This window comes from Rousettus aegyptiacus, unplaced genomic scaffold (assembly GCF_014176215.1).
Source record: "Rousettus aegyptiacus isolate mRouAeg1 unplaced genomic scaffold, mRouAeg1.p scaffold_m13_p_6, whole genome shotgun sequence".
NCBI lineage: Eukaryota > Metazoa > Chordata > Mammalia > Chiroptera > Pteropodidae > Rousettus > Rousettus aegyptiacus.
In genome coordinates, this window is record NW_023416309.1 from 91,083,586 (window position 1) to 91,104,988 (window position 21,403).

General features: G+C 37.3%; 1 protein-coding gene across 3 annotated transcripts in view; it reads right to left on the reverse strand.

Annotated features, from left to right (window-relative positions):
- Positions 1-3,718: 3,718 nt before the first annotated feature.
- Positions 3,719-21,403, reverse strand: part of LOC107515746 (60S ribosomal protein L10a-like) — a 226,600-nt gene continuing 208,915 nt past the window's right edge. For 2 of the 3 annotated variants that reach the window (XM_036223843.1, XM_036223844.1), the window contains one exon: positions 3,719-4,310. In XM_036223843.1, the coding sequence (XP_036079736.1) occupies positions 3,846-4,259 (414 nt within the window). In that variant the 5' untranslated portion in view covers positions 4,260-4,310 and the 3' untranslated portion in view covers positions 3,719-3,845. Of the gene's footprint in view, positions 4,311-8,702; positions 8,986-21,403 lie in introns of those variants that run through there. The other variant, XM_036223845.1, reaches the window with a different exon arrangement.

A 21,403-nucleotide genomic window follows, 5' to 3' on the forward strand; every position in this document is an offset into this window, starting at 1 on the left:
GAAAGAAGTAAAAAGAGAAAATGAGACTTGCTTTGTGGAAGGGTTAGGGAAGTAGGGAGACTTCCTGACAGGCGGAAGGAAGGAGGAAACACTAGTGTCATTTCAAAAGCATCTCAGTAGCCCATCCCATACTCCTCCCCACCTCATACCCTTCAAACCTGCTTGGTGGTCTCTCCTTTACATTATCTGAAAAAGATAGGGAAAGACTTTGAGAAGTTTGGTAGACTTGGGAGGTGAGACAGACAACGCAGAAGTGCTTGAAAGTCTCAGGGGTCAGGTGCTAGAACTATATTTCAATATAATTTCTATTTTTTCTGTTATGCATTTTAAACATTCTGAGAAGGTGTCCATGGGATTCACCAGAAGGTCAAAGAGGTCCATGGCACCGAAGGAATTAAGAAACCTAACCTGTAATGGCTCTATGAGGTAATTTGCCACTCCGAAGAGTGAAAGATGATCTAAAAGTTATTGTGGTCTCCATTGAGGATTTCTGCAGCTTGCATAATTTAGCTCTTTTGCAACTCAAAGATGCTTTTGTTCCCTCAGGTCCCTTGGGTATTACTATATTTCTTACCACCAGACTGTACTTGGCTTTGAATAAAGTAGGTAGTTTAAGCACCAAAACAATATAACACTACAAGTGCCAATAAATTCTGGAAACCTGTGTTTCCTAATCTGTAAAGTGGGGTAAGAATTGTGCAACTAGTTAGAATTAAGGAGGCGACTACGTGAAATAAACATAAAACATGTTTGCACAGTGCCTATCAAAGTAAAAGTTCAATGAAAATTACTACTTGTTTACATTACTATATTGAAATGCTTCTCCTGTACATAAAAGAAAGACTTGAAGTTGATGGCAAACTATGTTTCACCAATTTCTAAGAAGAGAAATGAGGTCCGATTCGGCAGCACAGATAAATCACTGCTTTATTCAACACAATGCTGCTTATGTTTTGTTTTACTAGGATAGGAAGAGGGATGTGGTATTTTCTTGGGTTAAATGCATAAAAGATTAAAGACATACCTTCCTAGTGTTTTTATAAGGCTTTTATAAAAACTATATTATCTCATCTTTATAAAAACTATATTATATTTAAAATTAAATTGCTTTACAAAACAACTTATCAAAAATCATTGGTAATGAGGTACTTTCAGATATCTTCGAGGAATCCCATTATAAAGGTGTGTTTTAATGAAACTGTACCTTGATCATTATCCAGCAACAGATTAATGAAGACAAGCATGAGAGATAAATGGCATTATATAAGATATAAGGCAGGAAATGCAAATTGTATTTATTGCATGTGTTTAAAAGTATGTTCACCTACTCAACTCAAAAGGTAAATACCTATATATTTGAGTATGTTGAGACCTACACGCATGTTTATTTTATTACAGTTAATAAAGGAAAGAATCATATTAGAAAATAGTTTTTATTTTGTGCAAAAGTCTAGAAAAGTCTTGGAAATAGGTCTAAGAAACCTGTTCTTCTTTAGGACTTGTCTATGATAATAGGCCAGCCAGTTTCCTTTGTGAAAAACACTCTCCAGAGGAATTTACAGCAACATACCAGCTGAAGCTGAAGCGTCTGGCCTCAAACATAGAAATGCTACAGAAAATATATCAAAAATAGTCTTAAATACATAATTTACCTGAAAATAAAGGAAGAGTAATCTGAAAATCACTCTAGATTTCTGCAATTTAGTAAAAAAAAAATTGTAATTACTATATAGCTAAAAAGAGAAGCAAAAGTGACAAAATATAAACAACTAATGAGCTTAGGTGAAGAGTAAGTATATTTTTATTGTTTTATTTCTTCAAGTTTTCTGTGTATTTGCAATTATTCAAAATAAAAATGTAAAGAAAACTCAGCTGTATGGATTTACGGAAGACATAACTAAAATAGAATTACTCAGAAAATATAGAGGTAACGGTATGAAAAATATACACAAAAGAAAGCTGGTGTTGCTCTAAAAACATCAGACAAAATAGACTTTAAGGCAAGAAAATAATTAACAGAAAGAAGTTCATGAGTTAATGATAAAAGACACAACTTTTCAGGAATTCTGAATCCTTAGATTTATATTCATTTCACAACACAATCCCAAATATGTAAGGCAAAAATTGCCATCAGTACAATGCGAAGTGAGCAAATTCATAAGCACAGTAGAACATTTTAGGGCTCTTTTTTAGGAAATGGATTGATCAAGGGGACAAAAAATTGGTAACTTGTGGAAGATTCGAGTGTATAATTCACATGCTTGATCTAAAGGGCATATACAGAACCCCATACCCAATAGAATCGATGATCCTATAAATCACAAAGGATGCTTTCAACAAACACGAAAGAATCTGTATTATTCTTGGGTGACAAGGCTAACATAGGAAGAAAGGAAGAAAGGAATAAAGAAAGAGAGGGAGGGAGGGAGGGAGGGAGGAAGGAAGGAAGGAAGGAAGGAAGGAAGGAAGGAAGGAAGGAAGGAAGGAAGGAAGGAAGGACAGGTGAAAGGAAGTGTGAAGTGACGTGCATATTACAAGTGATTACCTTTCAGTTCCATTGTCAGTTCATTTCCTGGACGGTTTCCTTGACTGTCCTTGTACTTGTAAAATGAGGAAGAAGGAAAGAAGGAAAGAAAGATAAGAAACCATTCCTGCATCACATATATTTGAAAACTACAAAACAAAGCAAATACATACTTACTCCAGGAACCTCTCCAGGAATTAATTCCCTGCATCAAATTCCTTTTTGTTTAAAATACCTAGAGAGTTGTTGTTTTTCCACTTACTCCTGACTGATGTCATATTCATGGATTAGGATACTTAATATTTTTATGATGACCAATTCAATTCAAACTATAAATCCAATGAAGTTTAAATAGAAGTCCTTAAGGGTGTTCAAGGAATGTGACATACCAGTTCTAAAACTTACAGGAAATTTGTAGGGATCAAGTAATTTGAAAAGTAGAAAAGTAATTTTTAAAAGTGTGGCGGTGGGTGGCGAGTGGAAACCTGCTCTATCAGATATAAGGGATTATAATAAAATAGTGTGATATTGACCCAGGTCTAGGGAAAAATAATAATAAAACAATAAAACAGCTTTTCATCTGGAAACAAATCCACATATATATTTAAACAACATATAAGGAAGAAAGGACAATTTTAAAAACGGTGTTGGTATGACTGACTATCCTTATACAAAAATGAGATTCCTATATCACATTATACACAACTATAAATTCCATATGTATAAAAAAACTAATCGTGTAAAGCGAAATGTTGAAAATTGTAGAAGATAATATAACAGTAAACCTTTATGATCTAAAAGTTAAAAAAAAGGATTTCTTAAGGACATAAAACATCACAAACTATGAAATAAAACTGTTGTGTACATTAAAAACAAGAACTCCTATTCAATCACACACCATAGATAAATTAAAGCCCAACAACATAGAAGACATTCGTTACCAACATGGCCAACGAAGGATCGATATCGACAACATAGCTAAAACTCCTAGAAATCAATGAGAAAAACTAAAAAAAATGCAATTGAAAATACAAACAGTAAAAAAAACCAAATGGTATATAAACATATGAAAAGCTGTTCAACTTCCATAGTAATTGGGGGAATGCAAAATAAATTATACCGTTTATTTACATAAAATTAGCAAAAAACTTAAAAATTAAGTGTTGGGAAATAAAAGCTCTGATATAAAATGTTCTAGTTAAAATGTAAACAATAATTTGAAAAACGACTTGAAAAGATCTATTAAATTTGAGGATACACATATTATCGTGCTCAGTAGGTACGTTTTTTTTAATGATAGCATGGTTTATTAAACTATGCCTTAGTACAGTTGCTCTGGCTTGCCCATGGTGCTCTTGATGTATAAAGCCCGGATATTCTGCCAGTTCTCTTTGAGGAATGACACCAGAAAATTGACAGCCAAGTGGATGTTGTACATAAGTTCATCATCTGTCATCTTCACCTGGCCAACAGCCACTGCCAGACACAGTACCTTCTTCATCTGGAACTTGATCGTGAACTTTAGTTCATTGACTTCAGCCACCATCTTCTCCTTGTGGGGCAGCAAGGACAGGAACTTGTCTGCCTTATTCAGGCGAGGGCCCAGGATTCGTGGGATCTGCTTGATCAGAGACGATGAAGCCAAAAACGCATCATGCTTCTTGGTCAGCTTCTTGACCGGTTTCTTATTCTTGTTGAGTTTCTTCAGCACCTCAGTGTCCATATGAGAGAACATCCACAGCCTTGACCTTGTCACAGTGCCGCTTGATTCTCATGGTGACACGTGCTGAAAAACCATGAGACCCAGCAGGTCCACTTTTATATATATAACTGAGAGAACAGCTAATTACGCATAAGGAAGTACATTGTTTTAGTGGCAAAACACTGAAAACAGCATAAATATTCATCAACCACAGAATAAACAAATGAATCATAGTATATTCATTACACAGCTTTTGAAATAAAAAAAAAAAGGAAATCTACTCGTGTACCATGCATAAATTTTGAAAACACTGTTAAATGAAGAAAGCGAGTGGCAGAAAGATGCATAAAGATATTTCATAGTGTTGACGGACTATACATATACCCTGAAAACATAAAATCTTGAATGGGAGGGGTTCATATTAACTTTAACAGTAAATATAACATTTTATTTATTTAAAAAATTATGAAGCAAATAAGGCATAATATGAATGTATAGACCGGGTAGTGGGTTCATGTATGTTATATTATTCTCTGAACTTTTCTGTATATTTGTAATTTAAATAAAATAATTCTAATAAAGGTATAATATTAATAATTCTAATAAAGGTAAAAATAGCAGAGGTAAAAGAAAAATCCCATTCAAGAATACTATAAAAATGAATAAGTGAATAAATAAATATTCACAAATGCCTGACTTTGCACAGAGAATATACATAGATTATGATTGATCAGTGTTTTTTTTTTTTTAATTGGAGGTACTAAAAGCCTATCTGTTCTTATTTACCAGCAAAAGCTACTAGGCACCAAGCAACTGAGAAGTGAATGAAATACATGGTATGATAGATAAAACATCAGAGTAAAGATCAAAATTTCTCACTTTCCCTAGGGGTGTTTTTCACAGTACAGAACTAATCTGGTTTGCAGATTCCCAAGATAGAGTTGTGGTCCCCGAAACTAGCTTTGCAATCTGAGTTCTAGTTATTTTAAAAACCGAGCAAATCGCTTTTCATTTTAAAAGCTGTTTACTCAACAGTGATATGATAATAGGATAATAGGATAAAAATGATGTTACCTATCTCAAGGATTTGCTGAGAGGAATCCATAGATACCACAAATAAAAGCACTCGGTAGCCTGCAAGTGAACACTTATGAAATGCATGATTTCTATAAGCATTTTTAAATTTTACACCTGAGTTGATTTTAATCTGTTTTGGTGGTCGTCCAAATCAGTTCAGTTCTATTCCAGTCAACCTGTACTGTTGAATGTCTGCTCCTATTAAAATGCTCAAGAATTTTAGCTTGCTAGGGCAATGGAGATGCAAAAGAGGGTGATTTCACTGTTACTGGGCTCCAAAGCTTATAAAATAATAACTCATAAATTGGTTAATAATAGTTTAAACCTGCTAAGTACTTATTAGGAACCAGAAACTATGCTAAGTGTTTTCATTTAATCCTCACAATACCACTCTGAAATCAGTTCTATTATAATCTACAGATTTTATGTGAAGAAAGTGAAGTTTGGAGAAGGGAAGTAACTTATCAAAGGTCACATGGGTAGGTTAAAGGCAGAGCTGAGGTTTGGAGTCAGTTCTGTTAGATTCAAGAGCTTGCTTACTCCTGTCCTGGTTGGTTACTTATTACTGATGTAGGATCTATAGTCATGAAGCTATAAACATAGCTTCTAACCCAATTATACCTGTAAAGGGTTTCACTCTTAAAAGACTTTTTATCAACAATTATAGGCATAAAATTATAAAATTTAATGCTGAAAAAGGATTGATATTACATTTAGTTTATTATCTCATTTATTTATTCATGTACTCATTTATTTGATAGATATTTATTATTCGTTGATCAATATTTATCAAACAAGTGACATTAATAGATAAAAGAATAAATTAAAGGCAATATTTGAATCTTCTTTACATGTGAGATTTTATGTTATGGCCATAATAGCTATTATAGGGTACAAAGATACGTCAGATGCAAATTCTTATTCTTAGCTTGCCATCTACATGAACACAATTAGAGAAATTATTTTACTCATGTTTATGAGAGAATTGAGGCACAAAATGATGCCTTGGATAATAGCTTAGTTATTCAGTTAGTCAAACCATGTTGTCACAGATTTATAAAGACCAAGGGTCCCTGGTGTATTTCGCCTGCTAATATAAATAAAATAAGACATGCAAATGAGGTGTTAGAAAAGATGAGTTTATAGTTTTTCCTGTTAAGGCATATAATTTACATGAACTTTATTAAATGAAATTGATTGTTCAAAAAACTAGGTTTGCTTGGATCTTGGAAAGGATCAGAGAATAAAGTCATCATCCACCTTCCTCCCAGTAAGGGGATTCCAGAGAGAGCTGGAAGTATTGTATTACAAGTCCCTTCCGCTGCCTGCTGCTCTGACTCATCACTGCAGGGAATCTGAGTTTAGCACTAGGGCATTTCAGACCAAGAGTCTAAGGTTTCCCTTGGGCTGTGATCCCCGGACTGCAAAGCTGCACCCTCCTATTAATCAGCATAAATCTCTGTGCCTTTTTTTCTGTACACCTGGAATCCTCCCTTATAGTAGAGTTCTCAAATTTGGATCCGAAGCCTGGCTGTCGTCCTCTGGGAATGTAGACTATTCACCTCGTGACTTTAGCTGACTTAATTTAGACCAGTTCCGCCTGGGTAAAGGACTCATCAGGTCCCTTTACTCACTATCTCACTAGGGTTGTGTGTCCACGAGGACAAATCAGATTTCTTTGGAAGTCTGAAAAACTTACAGTGATACTCCTTTCTTTCCTTTAAACCCTATTTATAATTTGTCAACAGTTTTTGCTATTTTTACTGCTCAAATAGCTTGGATGTGTTTACTTCTATCCGCCCTGGCCATTCCAGCCGAAGCCACCATCACCGTTCCCCTAATTTCCCAGTGACCTTATAAGTAGATGGTCTCCCTGCTGGAGAGACAGAGAGAGCTGTACTATAATGTTGAATGCTGAGTTGATCCTATCACTCCCCTCCTTGCAACAGTTCACCGGCTTCATATTGCATTCAACAACATTCGATGTCACCCTAGCCTGCAGGGTCCTATGGCATCTGACGGGCTCTTCCCACATCTCCATTCCCATCTTCCCCGCCCTTCTCTTGCTCACTAGACTCCAGCCTACTGCTCTACCGTCTTTGGGCCGTGCTGTGTTTCCTCACCACAGAAACATGGCGCTCGCTCTTTTCTCTACTGCCCTCCCCAAGCTCTTCACTGATTCTCATCCTGCACGTATCAATCAGCTTGAATCTTCCTTCCACAGACTCTCCTCCCTCAGCCTCTTTTATTTGCTATCTCAGCCTTTTGTTTCTTTTTCCTGTATAAAATGTATTGCCACTTGTGATTGGACCTGTGCCCCAGCATGGGCAGGAAGAAAACAATAAAAAGTAAATAAATAAATGTGAATTACTTTCCAGGACTGATCTTGATCTGTAATTAATTGAGCATCTGTCTCCTCCATCGGAGCATAAGTTCAAGAGCAAAGATCTGTCTGTCCATCTCACCCCTGTCTCCCCAGTTACTAACACACGTCTGACACATAAATGTCTGTTGAGTGAATCAATATAAGAATTCTGTTGAAAACCACTATATATGCATATATATAGGTATGTATATACATATACGGATATATACATACATATATACACATATGTAGATATATATACAAAAATACATGTATATGTATACATATATACATGTATATATACACATATATGGTGGTTTCAGCAGAATTCTTATATTAATTCACTGTATATACATATATGAATATATATACACATACATACATATATACATATATATACGTATACGTATGTATGTCAACTAGCTGCCACCATACTAAATTCTTTGGGTTAGTTCCATTAGTTTTTAAATTGTTCTCCTCAGTTTTCTACATAGGCAATCACATTGTTGGGGGAGATAAAAAAGATAAGTCCGTCACAGCTTTTGCAATAGCTATACCAATTATTTTCCTTTCCCATGTTATTATTTGGACTAAAACAGTGGTTTTCAACATGTCTGAGGAGATGCCTCTGGCTCCCTCTGGGAGGGAGGGTAAACTAGCAGGTAGAGCTCTATATAAACAAGAACCAAGCTTTCATTGGTTTTCTTCACTAGGGCTCTGAAAAAGTTAATGAAGGGAAAGGGGTTCTACTGCTAAAAATAAACTTGAAAATCACCGAGCTAGAACTTCTGTGACACATTCATAGATACACAGAAAATAAATACTACAAATAGGATTCAGACCCAGATCTTTCTAATCCTAGCCATTTCTCATAACTACTAAGGTAAATAAGGTCATATATGAGGAGATTTTAAAATAGTTTTTCTCCTGTAGTAATTTAAATGTAAACGAATTGTACTTTTTAAAAAAACAGTTGCAATTATATCTCTTATCTGACATAATCTCTTATGATATGACTTTCATACTCATCTCACCAAGAGGTAGAGTCTATGCCCCTTCATCTTGAATCAGGGTGGGCTTCTGACCACATCACAAGTGAGGTTCTGGAACTTCCAAGACCAAGTCATAGAAGACAGTACAGCTTCCTGTTTCTCTCAGGATCCGGACATCGTGACATGAGGAAGCCCAAGCAGCCCCTGAAGAAGATCCCTCGGAAAGGACATAAGGCCCCTGGTCCACAGCCGTGGCTGAGCTCCCAGCTGGAAGTTAGCTTGACTTGCCAGCCATGTCAGTGAGTTATCTTGAAAGTAGATCCCCTAGCCCACTCCAGCTAACACAGCACAGAGCAGAGATGAGCTGACCTTACTGAGCCCTGCCTAAATTGGAAATTTCCAAGCAAAATAAATAATAGTTGTTGTTTGAAGCCACTAAGATTTGGGGGGGCTTGTTATGCAGCAATAGATAACGAAAACAGAAGGCACATCCTATATGCCTGTCTTATAAAAGAGGAAAAAGTAGAAAGAAAAAAAAAGAATCCTATTTATCGTTAGGTTTTTAAATACACCTATTATATGTGTTTGTTAGTATCAAGAACAAAACAATTATCACTGAGTTTCCCTGTGTAAAATAAAAGAATAATTATGTATTGCCTCTCACTAACTTCTGTTATTTCATGGGTTTGCTTTTATTATTTTGGAATGAAAATCTGAACTAGTATTATTATAGTTTACGACATATTTTTTCTTATTTTTACATTTGCAAAATGTTTTAAAGGAGTGATTTCATTGCTCATTTTGAGTACTTATAAACTATGTCTTCACTATCCTTGTGTTCTCAATTTGAATTTATTTTTTCAGAGTTCTATAAACGTTGAGGATTAGCATTTTACTTTAGAGAGAATAGCTTGACTTGTGTTCTTCTCTAGAATATACGTTTCCTCTTAAAAGCCTCAATTTTTACAGAAAGTTTGATTTCTCTTTTGTAGTCAGAATTTTGCCTGGACCTACCTATCTATACTTGTGTTTTTATTTTCAGTAAATCTTTTTAAAGCTTCAATATCCAATACTTTTTGAGCTCAAGAGTTTCTTCTGCTGCTGCTTTTAGTTTTGCTGGTGGGCTCTTGGTCCCATTTCCTGATCTGCAATTTCTAATTTGCATAGACTACACCTTTTGGACTCCTTATTTCTTACTTTTTTCTCTCATTATTTTCAATTATTATTTTTCTATGAGTCTTGAGAGAACTCTCCAGTTTATCCTCAGCTTCTTTAATTAAAGTTTTGCAGTATAATATAGGACAATCATTCCTTCCCTGGGAATTGAACAGGGCAAATGCAGTTCTAATTTTCACCCAGCCTTTCCAGACCTCAATTTTTTCCTTCTTCAGAACTGTCAGCCCTCATTTTGGAGATGAAATATCGTCTTGACTCTTATTGACCAAAAGATTCTCAATCTTAAAATGTTCGCTCTTTACTTATGATAGGTATGTTTTTATGCCAGTTAGTAAATAAGGATAAGAAGCGTAGGAGATGGAAAGGGGCAGGAGAAATAATTGGCAATATATTGCAGTCTCGAGTACTGGCACATCATTTTTAGCCCCTGATATTAATTATGGAGTATTATCAATATTGGCTCTAGCTCCTGACATATTTCCATAAAGAATATGAGACAAAAGAGAAAACGTCTTTAAAAAATAGCAATGAGAAAAGACACAAGCAGACTAAATGTGTCCCTTTTACATATATAAAGATATTATGGGACATTCTTGCAATGGAACACCCTTTTCTGATGGTCCATTTATTGATGTAGGAACGTGTTTACAATATATGGATAGTGCTAACAAGAAGTTTGTAAAATTTGTACACGGCATGATCCGATTTTTGTAGGGAAAAAAAAACGTTACGTAGAAAAAAATTGAAGATATGGCAAAATTTTGACAGTTCTGCGACAGGAGGGCAACTTGCTGCTGTTGAGTTAGGTAGAAAGGTCAGCTGCTGGAGCCTGATAAGTTTCACGTCTGCCAAAAGGGTACTTACTACTGATAGGTCTCAAGAAGGGCAACTTGCTGCTGTTGAGTTAGGTAGAAAGGACAGCTGCTGGAGCCTGATAAGTTTCACGTCTGCCAAAAGGGTACTACTGATAGGTCTCATGGAGTCTTGGGAGGCAGACGAGCAACAAGAGACTTTTCTTACACCAACTCACTAAATATTAAACTAGCTGGAATCCAGAGCCTGCTACATGCTGCCTGACACAGGAACCTGGCTGACCAGTCATGCAGCCAGGCCATAAAGAACCTACAGAACAAAGGAAAATTCCTGTAGAGATTACTAATGACTATGTACCCATACCTTCCATATTTGCCCGCACCATGGAAGGAAAACAAAGACTTTAAGCAGTACCTTGTATGAGTTAAAGATAAACCCGACCATTCTTTTCATTCTTTACTCCCTATACTCAGTAATTGTTTATAGAAATAAAAATGTATATAAGCCCAGCTCTTTAATGCTCAAAGTCTTGTTCTCTGACTTTGAGAGGAGACCACAGTTTGTCTATGGAGGGTTATTCCTTCTCTAATAAACTTTCCTTTGTCTTTAATTGCTCTCGAATTCTTTCCTGCACAGAGCCAAGGACCCTCTTTGGGCATAGGGTTTGAGTCCCCACTCAAAAGGATTTGCCCCGTTCTGCACAAGTTCTATTAAAAGTGGATTTAACATCTGATTCATTTTCTACTTATTTCTGTCTATAATATAACTAAGTTTTCCTGATGTCATTAAAAAGGAAAAAGGAGGATACCACGATTCCTTAAAGTGGTCAATTGTGTGTTATTAACTTTCAGCCACAGAATGGGGAACATTGTGATTTTTTTGTCCAAGATGGTTAAAACTAATTTAATACAGACTTGCAGTCAGTAGAGGGCGCAGAGGAGCGATCAAAGGAAGTGAAGTGAAGAGAGCTGGGTTGGAAGGTTTCATAACATAAAGGTTCTTTTGATATTCTTTTCACTCATTTATCCCAGAAAAATTCAAAAAGATCTTCGATGCATAATTGCAGTTTGGCCGTCACGCATATTGCGAAATATTTGGCATTATCTAGAGAGTCAAAACATGTACTTTTACTGGGTAAAGGGGAAAAATAATCGAATGACTATTATTTTATGCCAGGTGCCGACATATATTTTATATACTGTAGTCTCTTGTGTAAAATGTATTTTGATAAGTTTCATCAGACATCGTAGCCAGATTAACACATAAAGCTTTGACTAAAAAAAAAATTGACACAGTTTAGAGATACTGAGAAAATATCACAGCTATAGACCACTTTTTAGTTTGTTAAACAATTTTAGATTTATAATTTCATCTGAGTTATTATTTCAGATTTCTATTTCATTTCATACAACATCCTATGAAATACATTCTCCTTCTGAAGATGAAGAAACAAACAGGCGAGGTGGTTAATGGAGTGTGTCAAAGTCAGAGATTCTCTCATCCAGGCCTTTGTGTCTGGGGATGCTGATTTCACCATGTTATCATTTTAACAATCTAGAAACTACGGACATAAATAACATCTTGGCCCCACTAAAGAGCCACACAATATGGGTAATAGTTAATACCAAAACAAATAAAAGAATTTGGGTCCTCCATTTTTTTGCACAGGATTTGACATTATAATTCACATCTCTGGTTCCTGGATTAATGAATCTAAATTTGGAGGTTTCCGAATGTCAATTTGGAGGCATGCACTTGAATGTGAAAAATAAAAACTATGATGAGAGTATATCCTGTTTTTCGTTTTTATCCTAAAGAACTCTCTCTTTTAAAAGATAATCATGGTTGTGGATGACAATGGTCTTTTTTTTTTTCTTCAAAGTACTCGTTCAGCAAAACAAAAGTTTGAAATCCTATGTAAGTCTCCTGCCTACCCATTTTACTTTCTTACTAGTCTGAGCCCTGCCAAAAAACACAGGTTTTGATCAGCAATGAACAACCCTAGACTCTCAGGCTGCAGCAAGCAGGCTGCCAAAAGCTTCTCAACGTCCTTTAGGTAAACTAATAAACAGGTGCATCCACAGTGCAAGTTCCCCAAAAGTCTCAAATAGAAAAATTTTAGTGGCTAATGAGCAGTGAGAATTTTCGCAAACAGCAGTATTTTTACAAAAAAAAAAAAAAAAAAAATCCCGGTAATCTGCCTAAGAGGTTTTTAAAAGAAATTGTAAGAAAAAAAAAAAATTGCAATAGAATAGAGCTATTTTCAATTTGCATGAAAAAAATTGTCTCTTGGGGGTAAAAAAAAATAGCCTTTTCATCACTCTAAACCATGTATTACTGTTAAAATAGATACACAAAATTCACTGTTTTAAAACATCTGTCACCTCTTTCAGATGAGACATCTCCTGTATTGAAAGAAAATTATTACTTTAAGCTTAAAGAGAAGATCATTAAGTATAAGAAAAGGTGGAAAACAAAGATTAGCGCTGGTGCATTAAAAAAGTAAGCATAATTCAGATTGGCTTTTTGAGATGGTCAGAAACTGCAAAGAGAAGAGTGATGAGTGGGTCACTTCGCCTGTTCGGGCTTTAGTGTACTCAAGTTTAAAATAAAAACTAGCTAGACTAGTTTTCAGGCCCTCTGGCAGCCCTAAAAGTAGCAGTGTCTAGGAGGTTTTGACTCGTTTGTACAAAATTTTGCAGTTTAAGTGCTTTTGCAGCCAACATGTTCAGGGCAAGAAATGGTTAAGGGGAAAACCCTGGCCAGCTGCAGCTGGAGGGGAGGAACGTGGCATGCACAGAGCATCACAGTTCACTCCTAAGGAACAGGGGTCCTTCTCAGCAGAGCTCAATCTGGGAAAAGGAGGGAGGGAGATAAATAAACCAGCCTACCACAGTGCTGGGAGAACACAGAGGCAGCAGTGATGAAATGCCCTGATTGTAAAAGGAAGGCATAAAGCAGGTAAAGGGAGGGAGGGAGAGAGAGGGGAAAGGGGAGGGGAAGGGAGACTCTCCTTGAAGATGATAAGTAACCAGAGTGGGATTCCATAGGGTGTATTAGAGGGGAAAAAAAATCTCCTTTACAAAGAGTGGACCATATGCCCTACAAACACTGAATTCTGAGCAGTTGCGGATGCAAAATCTACTAATTTTCTATCACTTATGCTAAAGGTCAAGAAACAAGGAAACGCCCATCCCAGCAGACAGCAGAAAAGAACCAGAATGGAATAGGATACAAAGAATGAGATGGGGAGTCTCTTGAGGACACAGAACATCAGACAGGCCTGGAGCAGAGAAGGCTTTCTGAAGCCTGGTTGAGTCTGAGGCCTGTTTGAGTCTCCCTCAGGCCCATGGAAGCTTAACTGAGGTAGGGAGTAGAGTATTTGTCTTTTAAGATTCCCTAGATGTTGATTGGCGTTCTGCTTAAGATAACTGTTCAGTATTGTGTTAGTCTCATTCCATATTGTAAGTTCGATCATTGCAACAAGATATTTTTGTAATTATAATGTTTTGCTAAAAAAACCCTCCCGATATTGTTACAGAGGATTATATTGTTTGGGTAGATCTGAGCTTTCAATGCCACCTGGACTTTGTGCCCAGAGAATGCCAACACAACACACCATGGCAGCCTCCCTTAGGACATGTTGTCTTAACCAGGCTTTATTTGTACTTTACGATTTCACATACCAGCTCTCATTCCAAATCCACATAACAGCCGAAAGAGGTAAGACTGGTGTTATCCCCATTTGCCAAAGGGAGAAAACTGAGGCATGGAGATGCTAACTGATTTGTCCACAGCCACATTTTAAGCAGTAGAGCCAATCAAGATAAGCTAAAATCTAGATCTTCTGACACGTAGTACCTCAAGGAAATGTGTGTGATATGCATCTGGTGCTAATGCTTTGGCACAGGGGACACAAGGATTAATTTTATATGTCCCTAGTCTTGAGAAGGTCTCAGTATATTAGAGAAGGTAAACAAGCAAACAGCTACATTCCAGATTATTTGGTGAGAGCCGTGATATATGCATAGAGAAATGGTTTCAACCAAGTAAAATTTTGCCCCCCAGGGGACATTTGGCAATGACTGAAAACATTTTTGGTTCTTACGACTGGGGGGTTGCTACTGGCATATAGTGGGTAGAAGCCAGAGATGCTGCTAAACATCCTTTAATGAACAAGCCAGCCCACCACAAAGAATCATCCATATACAATGGAATATTATTCAGCTATAAAAAAGAAGGAAATACTGCCATTTGCCACAATGTGAATGGAACTTGACAGCATTATGCTAAGTCAAAGAAAAACAAATACCATATGATCTCAGTTATGTGTGGAATCTAAAAACAAACAAAGGTACAAAAGACCACGCCCTACATCCAGGGAACAGATTGACAGTTGCCAGAGGCAGGGAGATGGGGGATGGGCGAAGTGAGTGAAGGAAGACAAAGGGTATACACACTTCCAGTTATAACATAAATAAGTCCTGTGGATATAATACACAGCATGGTGACTATAGTTAATAATCCTGTATTGTATGTTTAAAAGATGTTAAGAGAGTAGATCTTGAAAGTTTTCATCACAAGAAAAAATGCATAATTATATATAGAAAAAGTAAGTAGACTTGTGGCGTTCATTTCACAATATATAAAATATTGAATCATTATGTCGTATACCTAAAACTAACTTAATACTGTTCGCCAATTATATCTCAATAAAAAGAATAAGCCAGCCCAAAATGTTCAAAGTGCCCAGGTTACAAAAGTATGGAATACAAAACCATGGAAAACATGGAGACATAGCTGAAGGGGACTCAGGCCTGCCTTTTCTGAAGAAGGGGGAAGTAGTGAAGCTTGAGGTAGTCAGGAAAGATGAGTAGATGTCATCTGGAGTATCCAAGAATAGGAGCCAGCAAGGTGTGAGGAACTGGAAACAGTGTTTTGTATTTGTAATTTGTAATTCGACCCAAGCTGGAGCAGAGGCTGGTGGGGAAGGGAGAGGCAGCTCCTGGGGAGTCTTGTGTGTAAGGCGTGGGTTCCAGACCCTCAGTGAAGGGAAAGCACTGATGGGTTTTAACCAGAGGAGAGGTATAATTAGACTCACATACTCGATGGCTTGCTATGTTAGTGTTGAGCAGAAGATTTCAAACTTCATTTGGGATGCAGATTTTAAAAAGCAGACTTATGACCTTCCGACACACACACACACACACACACACACACACACACACACACACACACCCCGAATATCCTGATGCAGTAATGCAGTAGGTCTTGGGTGGAGCCCAGAAATCTGTATATTTTTGCAAGTCCTCTGTGCAATTCTGATGCATGTATTCCAAATCCTCACTGGTGTACAGATCTTATTCGACAGTTGTAAGATTGTGATCCCACTACAAAGAAAATAAAAAGGCATTTTGGAACGAGAGGACTATACAGACATATCCTTTTCTCTGCTCTAATCCATAATGTGAGAGTCTGAACTGGGTGCAGCAGAGGAAGCTGTTGCATTAATACACGTCACACAGCTGCACAGCTGTTCCTCTTTGGATTGAGTGGCCTGGGAGGAGAGAAGCATTGAGGAAACGTACACTCCATATGACAAGAGCACACTCTTTGGGCAGCCTCTGGATCTCAACTACAGCTACAAAACCTGTCCAAATTCTCCATCCCAAAGGCTTGTTGGTACAGTGGTACCTGCTTCCTGTTCCCAGAGAGACTCACCCTTGGGCTTTCCTATCAGTCCTCCCTAAAGTTGGCTGCCCCTGTGCCCTGTCACATAAAACTGTGAACTGAGGTCTCAGACTTACGTCACGTCATGTCAGTCACAGCAGAGGAGGGCTCCACACGTGGGAATTTTGGCCCCTGCTGCTCCACTTCCAAATTCAATTTGCCATTTATGATTTTATTGATCTCCCTGGAAACCTCACACTCCTTAGTACACTGGCTTTGGATCCGCAAGAGTGCAAATTAGTGTGCTAACACCACAAAGCTAGAATTTTTGTTTGGAATTGAAGAAAACCTTTGCACTGTATTCAGTCTCTGAGCCAGACGCCTGTGATTCTCTTCACAGGGAAATAGACGAATATCCACAGTAAGAGGTCAATGGCGCTGCTGACAGATGCTGCGCTGGGATTTTTTTTTTTTTTTTTTTTTTTAAGAGGCTTTCTATAGCTGTCCTGGTAGCTTGGGTCATCGTGTTAGCTATTCCCCCAAGTAGTCTTGTCTAAGTTCTCTGATACTATGAGCCCGAATAGGATTTTTAAAAATAGAATAAAAGGAAAGAATAGTAAAAGCTCTACAAACAAGACCCTGAGAACTGACAGATGGGAATCTGAGAGGTTGGAAGGCCACAAAGAGGAAAGAAGATTGAAACCCAAGTTTCCTGACTTTCAGTTCATGGCTGTTTTCATTGCACAGCCAGAGTGGAGAGTCAGAAATATTAATTTTGTTGTGGAAGTGATCCAAAACCTTACCCTGTGATGCTTGAAAAAGACTCAAATCATGTCAGTGATATATAGAAAATTTTCCAAACCAAGTTTAATTTAGAAAATAAATAGCAAGAACTAAGTCCAGGGAGAGAATTTCCCCTGAGACTATCGAGTCCATCAAATTGGAAGTCATCCAGCATTACCAATGGCAGATTTACTGACCAGGTGCAAGTGGCCAGTTGAAGTTCAAAGTGGACTTGATGCCTCTCAGTGTGTACGATGGAAGAAACATCATGGTCTCATTCTGTGGCCATGCACTGCCTTGGGATTGTTAGTTTAAGCAAGTTTTACAATTGTTTTTACAAAGACAATAATGCCTAGTTCCAGTACAGTTTACTTAAGTAAACAAGAAAGAGAAATCAAGGTACCATCTCCTTTGTGAGCCAGACTTTAAAATTTTTATCTAAAGAAAGATAACAAGAGATCTGTTTTCTGCATTGACATGATCAACATAAGTTCATAAGATAAATAGTTTTACTTTGAACTCAGTTCGGCTGGGCAAATGGTTCCATTTCCTAATACTCACCCATGTCATGGCCATCAACGACTTTTTCAGTAGATAAAAATGCTTCTAGTTTCTTAAGCCAGTCCAATTCTCAATCAGTGGATCACTATAGAGATTCTGTGGCAGGGTGATTGCATGTTTTGTTTTGTTTTGTTTTTTTTCTGGCAAAATAATCATTTCAAAACCTAAGAGATTATTTTGGGGTAAGTAGAAACTCGTAATGACTAATGGAAAGTGTGCACATAATCTGAACACAGAAACAAAGGCGCATAGGGAATAGGAAGTAAACTTTGGAATCAAACAGGTTTTGGTTCTAGTCCTGGGCTCCACCATTTTCTAAATGGTGACTTTCCAAGTCAGGTCCCTTAATCTCTTCATTTGTATAATAGAACTATCTGGCACCTACCTCTTGAATTATTTGTGGGTTTGAATGAAATAATAAATCTATCAAAGGTGTATAGCATAAAGTAAATACCCAAGAAATATTTATGTTTATTATTGGGTTGAAACTGTGGCTAGATGAATATTTAATAAAATTGAATAATTAATATACTTAGTACTAAAGATCTGAATGCTTTGAAATAATTCATCTGAATAATGATCTGAGTTTTCAAGTTTATATCTGATTTCAGTGTAGAGTAATTCTTTTATTTATTTGTCCATTTATTTGTCAAAGACTTTCTAGAAATACACACACAATTGCTGTTATTATCTTTCAGGACCTTATGGGAGACTTTCCAGTCAACATTATCTTGGTAAACCACAATATGAAGGCTTGCTTATATTGCATGAGGCCCAAAATGTTACATTTCTAAGGAAATCCATAGTGGACTTGGACTGCTTTTTTTCTCTTTAAAGCATCAACTCATGGGGCAACATAAAATTAGTTCTTGGCAAAGCAAAGGCTGTTTTTCAACATGCAAAGTGGGGAAATTGGACCTTTCTATATGTCTTCTTATATATGAGTAGTACTTGGAGTAGTGATCAATAGAAGGAAAAAATATTTTTATTCCCCCAAAACATCTCTGGGGTGTTTTTTCATTCTAGGCACTATATAGAAACAATTGCATAGGTATATTCTTGTTTTCAATAAATTTTGATGTGAACTTTAAATTAAATCAAAAAATTCTTTGCACATAGTACAATCAAAGGCTGAAATTGAAATTTTTAAAATATTTATGTTCTTATCTCTGCAAAAATTTAGCAATCTCAAATCACGTGTGTATATTGCATGTGTGTGCAATTGTGTACATACATATAGAATGAAGTGAGTTATAAATTCATAATTTTAGTGGAAAATTCATCTGTGAGCCTATGATAGTAATATTTGGCAACTCAGACAATGCTTCTTCGCAAATTAGCAGGCAGATAGGAATGAACTTTGTCTAGTATTTGCCTCTCCACTAGAAAAGTGGATACCTATGCTAACAAAATCAAGTGCATAACATCCACCCATACCTGCTCATTGCCCTGGCCTTTTATTTCTGCTGACAATATCACTAAGCTATCAATCACTTCGTCTTGAAAAACTGACCGAGCCCTCTTCCTTAATGATGTTCATTGCCAAGTTTTGCAGATTTTTAGTGACTTAACACTTGCATGCATTTCCCAATATCAGGCTCCTAGTGCTTCTCACCTGGACAATTATGAATGTTTCCTAACTGGTATCCCGGTCATATTTTCTGCCTTCCTTGTTTTGACTTTTCCTAGTGTATCCCAACACTCTAATTCCAGGCTACTTTAGATAATGCACAAAGCTGACTAAGTCATCCTGCTCAAAAAACACACTGCTTTCAAAATAAAGCCCAAATTCGACCTATGGTGAATCTCACCACAAATCATTTCCATTCTTATTTTGACCGCTCTGCCTAACCTAAAATTCAGCCACATAGGCTGTTCAAAGCTGTCTGTAGAAGACTGACCCTTTTTGAGCTATGTTTATATACGGGCTGTCCCTTCCACCTAGAATCACCTTCTCTCCTCCACTTATACTGTTGAATGTCAGTCTGCCACGAAGCTTTCCCTCCTACCTAGACCAGAATGGATTTAATCTTCCCTGGGCCTCCCATAGCAGTTTGTTATTTCCTCTAGCAAAAAAAAAAAAAAAAAAAAAAAAAATGCCCACAGTGGCAGCCTGTTAGCTTTCCTAGACTGTAAGCTCCCTGAGAGCTCAGATCTGCTTGTTTACTGGTTTGTGTCTGCTCAGCGAGAGCACTGAACAAGTTCCTGGCACCAGAAGGAGTACAGTAACTATCAGTAGACTGAAACGTCCCTGAAAGCTGAGGAACGGCCTGGGTGATTCCTGAGATGCCCTGGCTGCCATGATGCTTTCCACAGATTCCACTGGTACCAAGCCTGGATCGCAATCCTATCCAAATCTGCTTAGTAACACAGCTTTACTTTTATACCCAGATGTCTATGAGGTACCACATACGGTTCAATCATCCTAGAAAAAATAAATACCCCTTTTCAGAGCACTCTTCCAAAACTAAACCTAGCGAGAATGTCATTTTCAACCCAAGAAAGTGGGATTCAAGCTAAAGTTAGGGTAATACTTCATCTAGTAAATAGCAAGGGACAGAGTCTTCATGGCACAACATAGGAGAGGAGGCACCTGGACTTGGATCCTGGCTTTGCCTCTTTCCTGAGCAGTGGTTCCCAGACAACCGCTTAAGCCTACTGAGTTTCAGTTTCTTCATTAGTAAAAATAAAGCACAAATATTTGAGACAGGGTCTGTATCACAGGTGATGCACAGTAGATGCCCAATAATTGTTACACTGATCCTTTCCTCTCCAAACTGAGAATATCGTGTGGGTCAATCAAGAATGAAGGAGCCCAGGCTATGGTATTAAACCTGGAAAGAGTGAAATCCTCTGCACCTGCATTTCTTTTTCCAAAAAATGGAGATAGCAAAAAATCACTCGTGAAAATATATTTGACATTCCCAAGCAGAGAGCTTCAAATCTATGGTTTCAGCCATATTTTCTATTGCACCCTCTGTATGTGAGTCATTTGAAGACCAGTGAGTGGTACACAGCTAAAAAAAAAAAATGGCTAAACAGGTCAGAAGACATCATCTGCTGTGTGAATATGCAACAAAGAAAAGCTAACTGATTCTTACAGGTTGTTACAGATTATTAATTTTTTAGAAAATTTTACAGGTTGCAGGGTGGTTTCAAATCTCCAGCCCCAGATGGATGTTGAAGCCTAGAAATGATGTGTTCATTAGGTGTGGATTGGGATCGCACAATGTGCACATCATTTTATGTACAGGACAAGCGACATCTTGTCATCAGAGGCTAATACAAGATCGCTTCTGTAAAAAGGCAATAGACTATACTATTAGGTATCAGAGGGGTGGCAAAGGGGTAAGGTCGTGGTTGTCCCTACCCTGCCCTGCCCAGGAAAAGGCAAGTACAGTGGGTTTCCTACAAGGCCCTGAATATATGACCCATAATCCACTGACCCTGGTGATATATACTTGTCTTGGGAAAGTGTCAGACCCATTTTCTATTGCTCTTTACCTTTGAGCTTCCTCATCTTAGGTCTCCAATTATGCAAATATAAAAGATTGTGCAAGATACAGGGGAATGTATCAGGATCATAGCAGATTCAGCATATACTTGGATTTTGAAACAAGAAAATCAACCCTTCTCATCTGTGGTCAGAATGACAGTTCTTGCAGAAACAAGAGATGATTTACTCAGCGCGCTCTAAGATCCCACTGTCAGCTTTTAATTTCAGCAACTCCGTTTTTTTT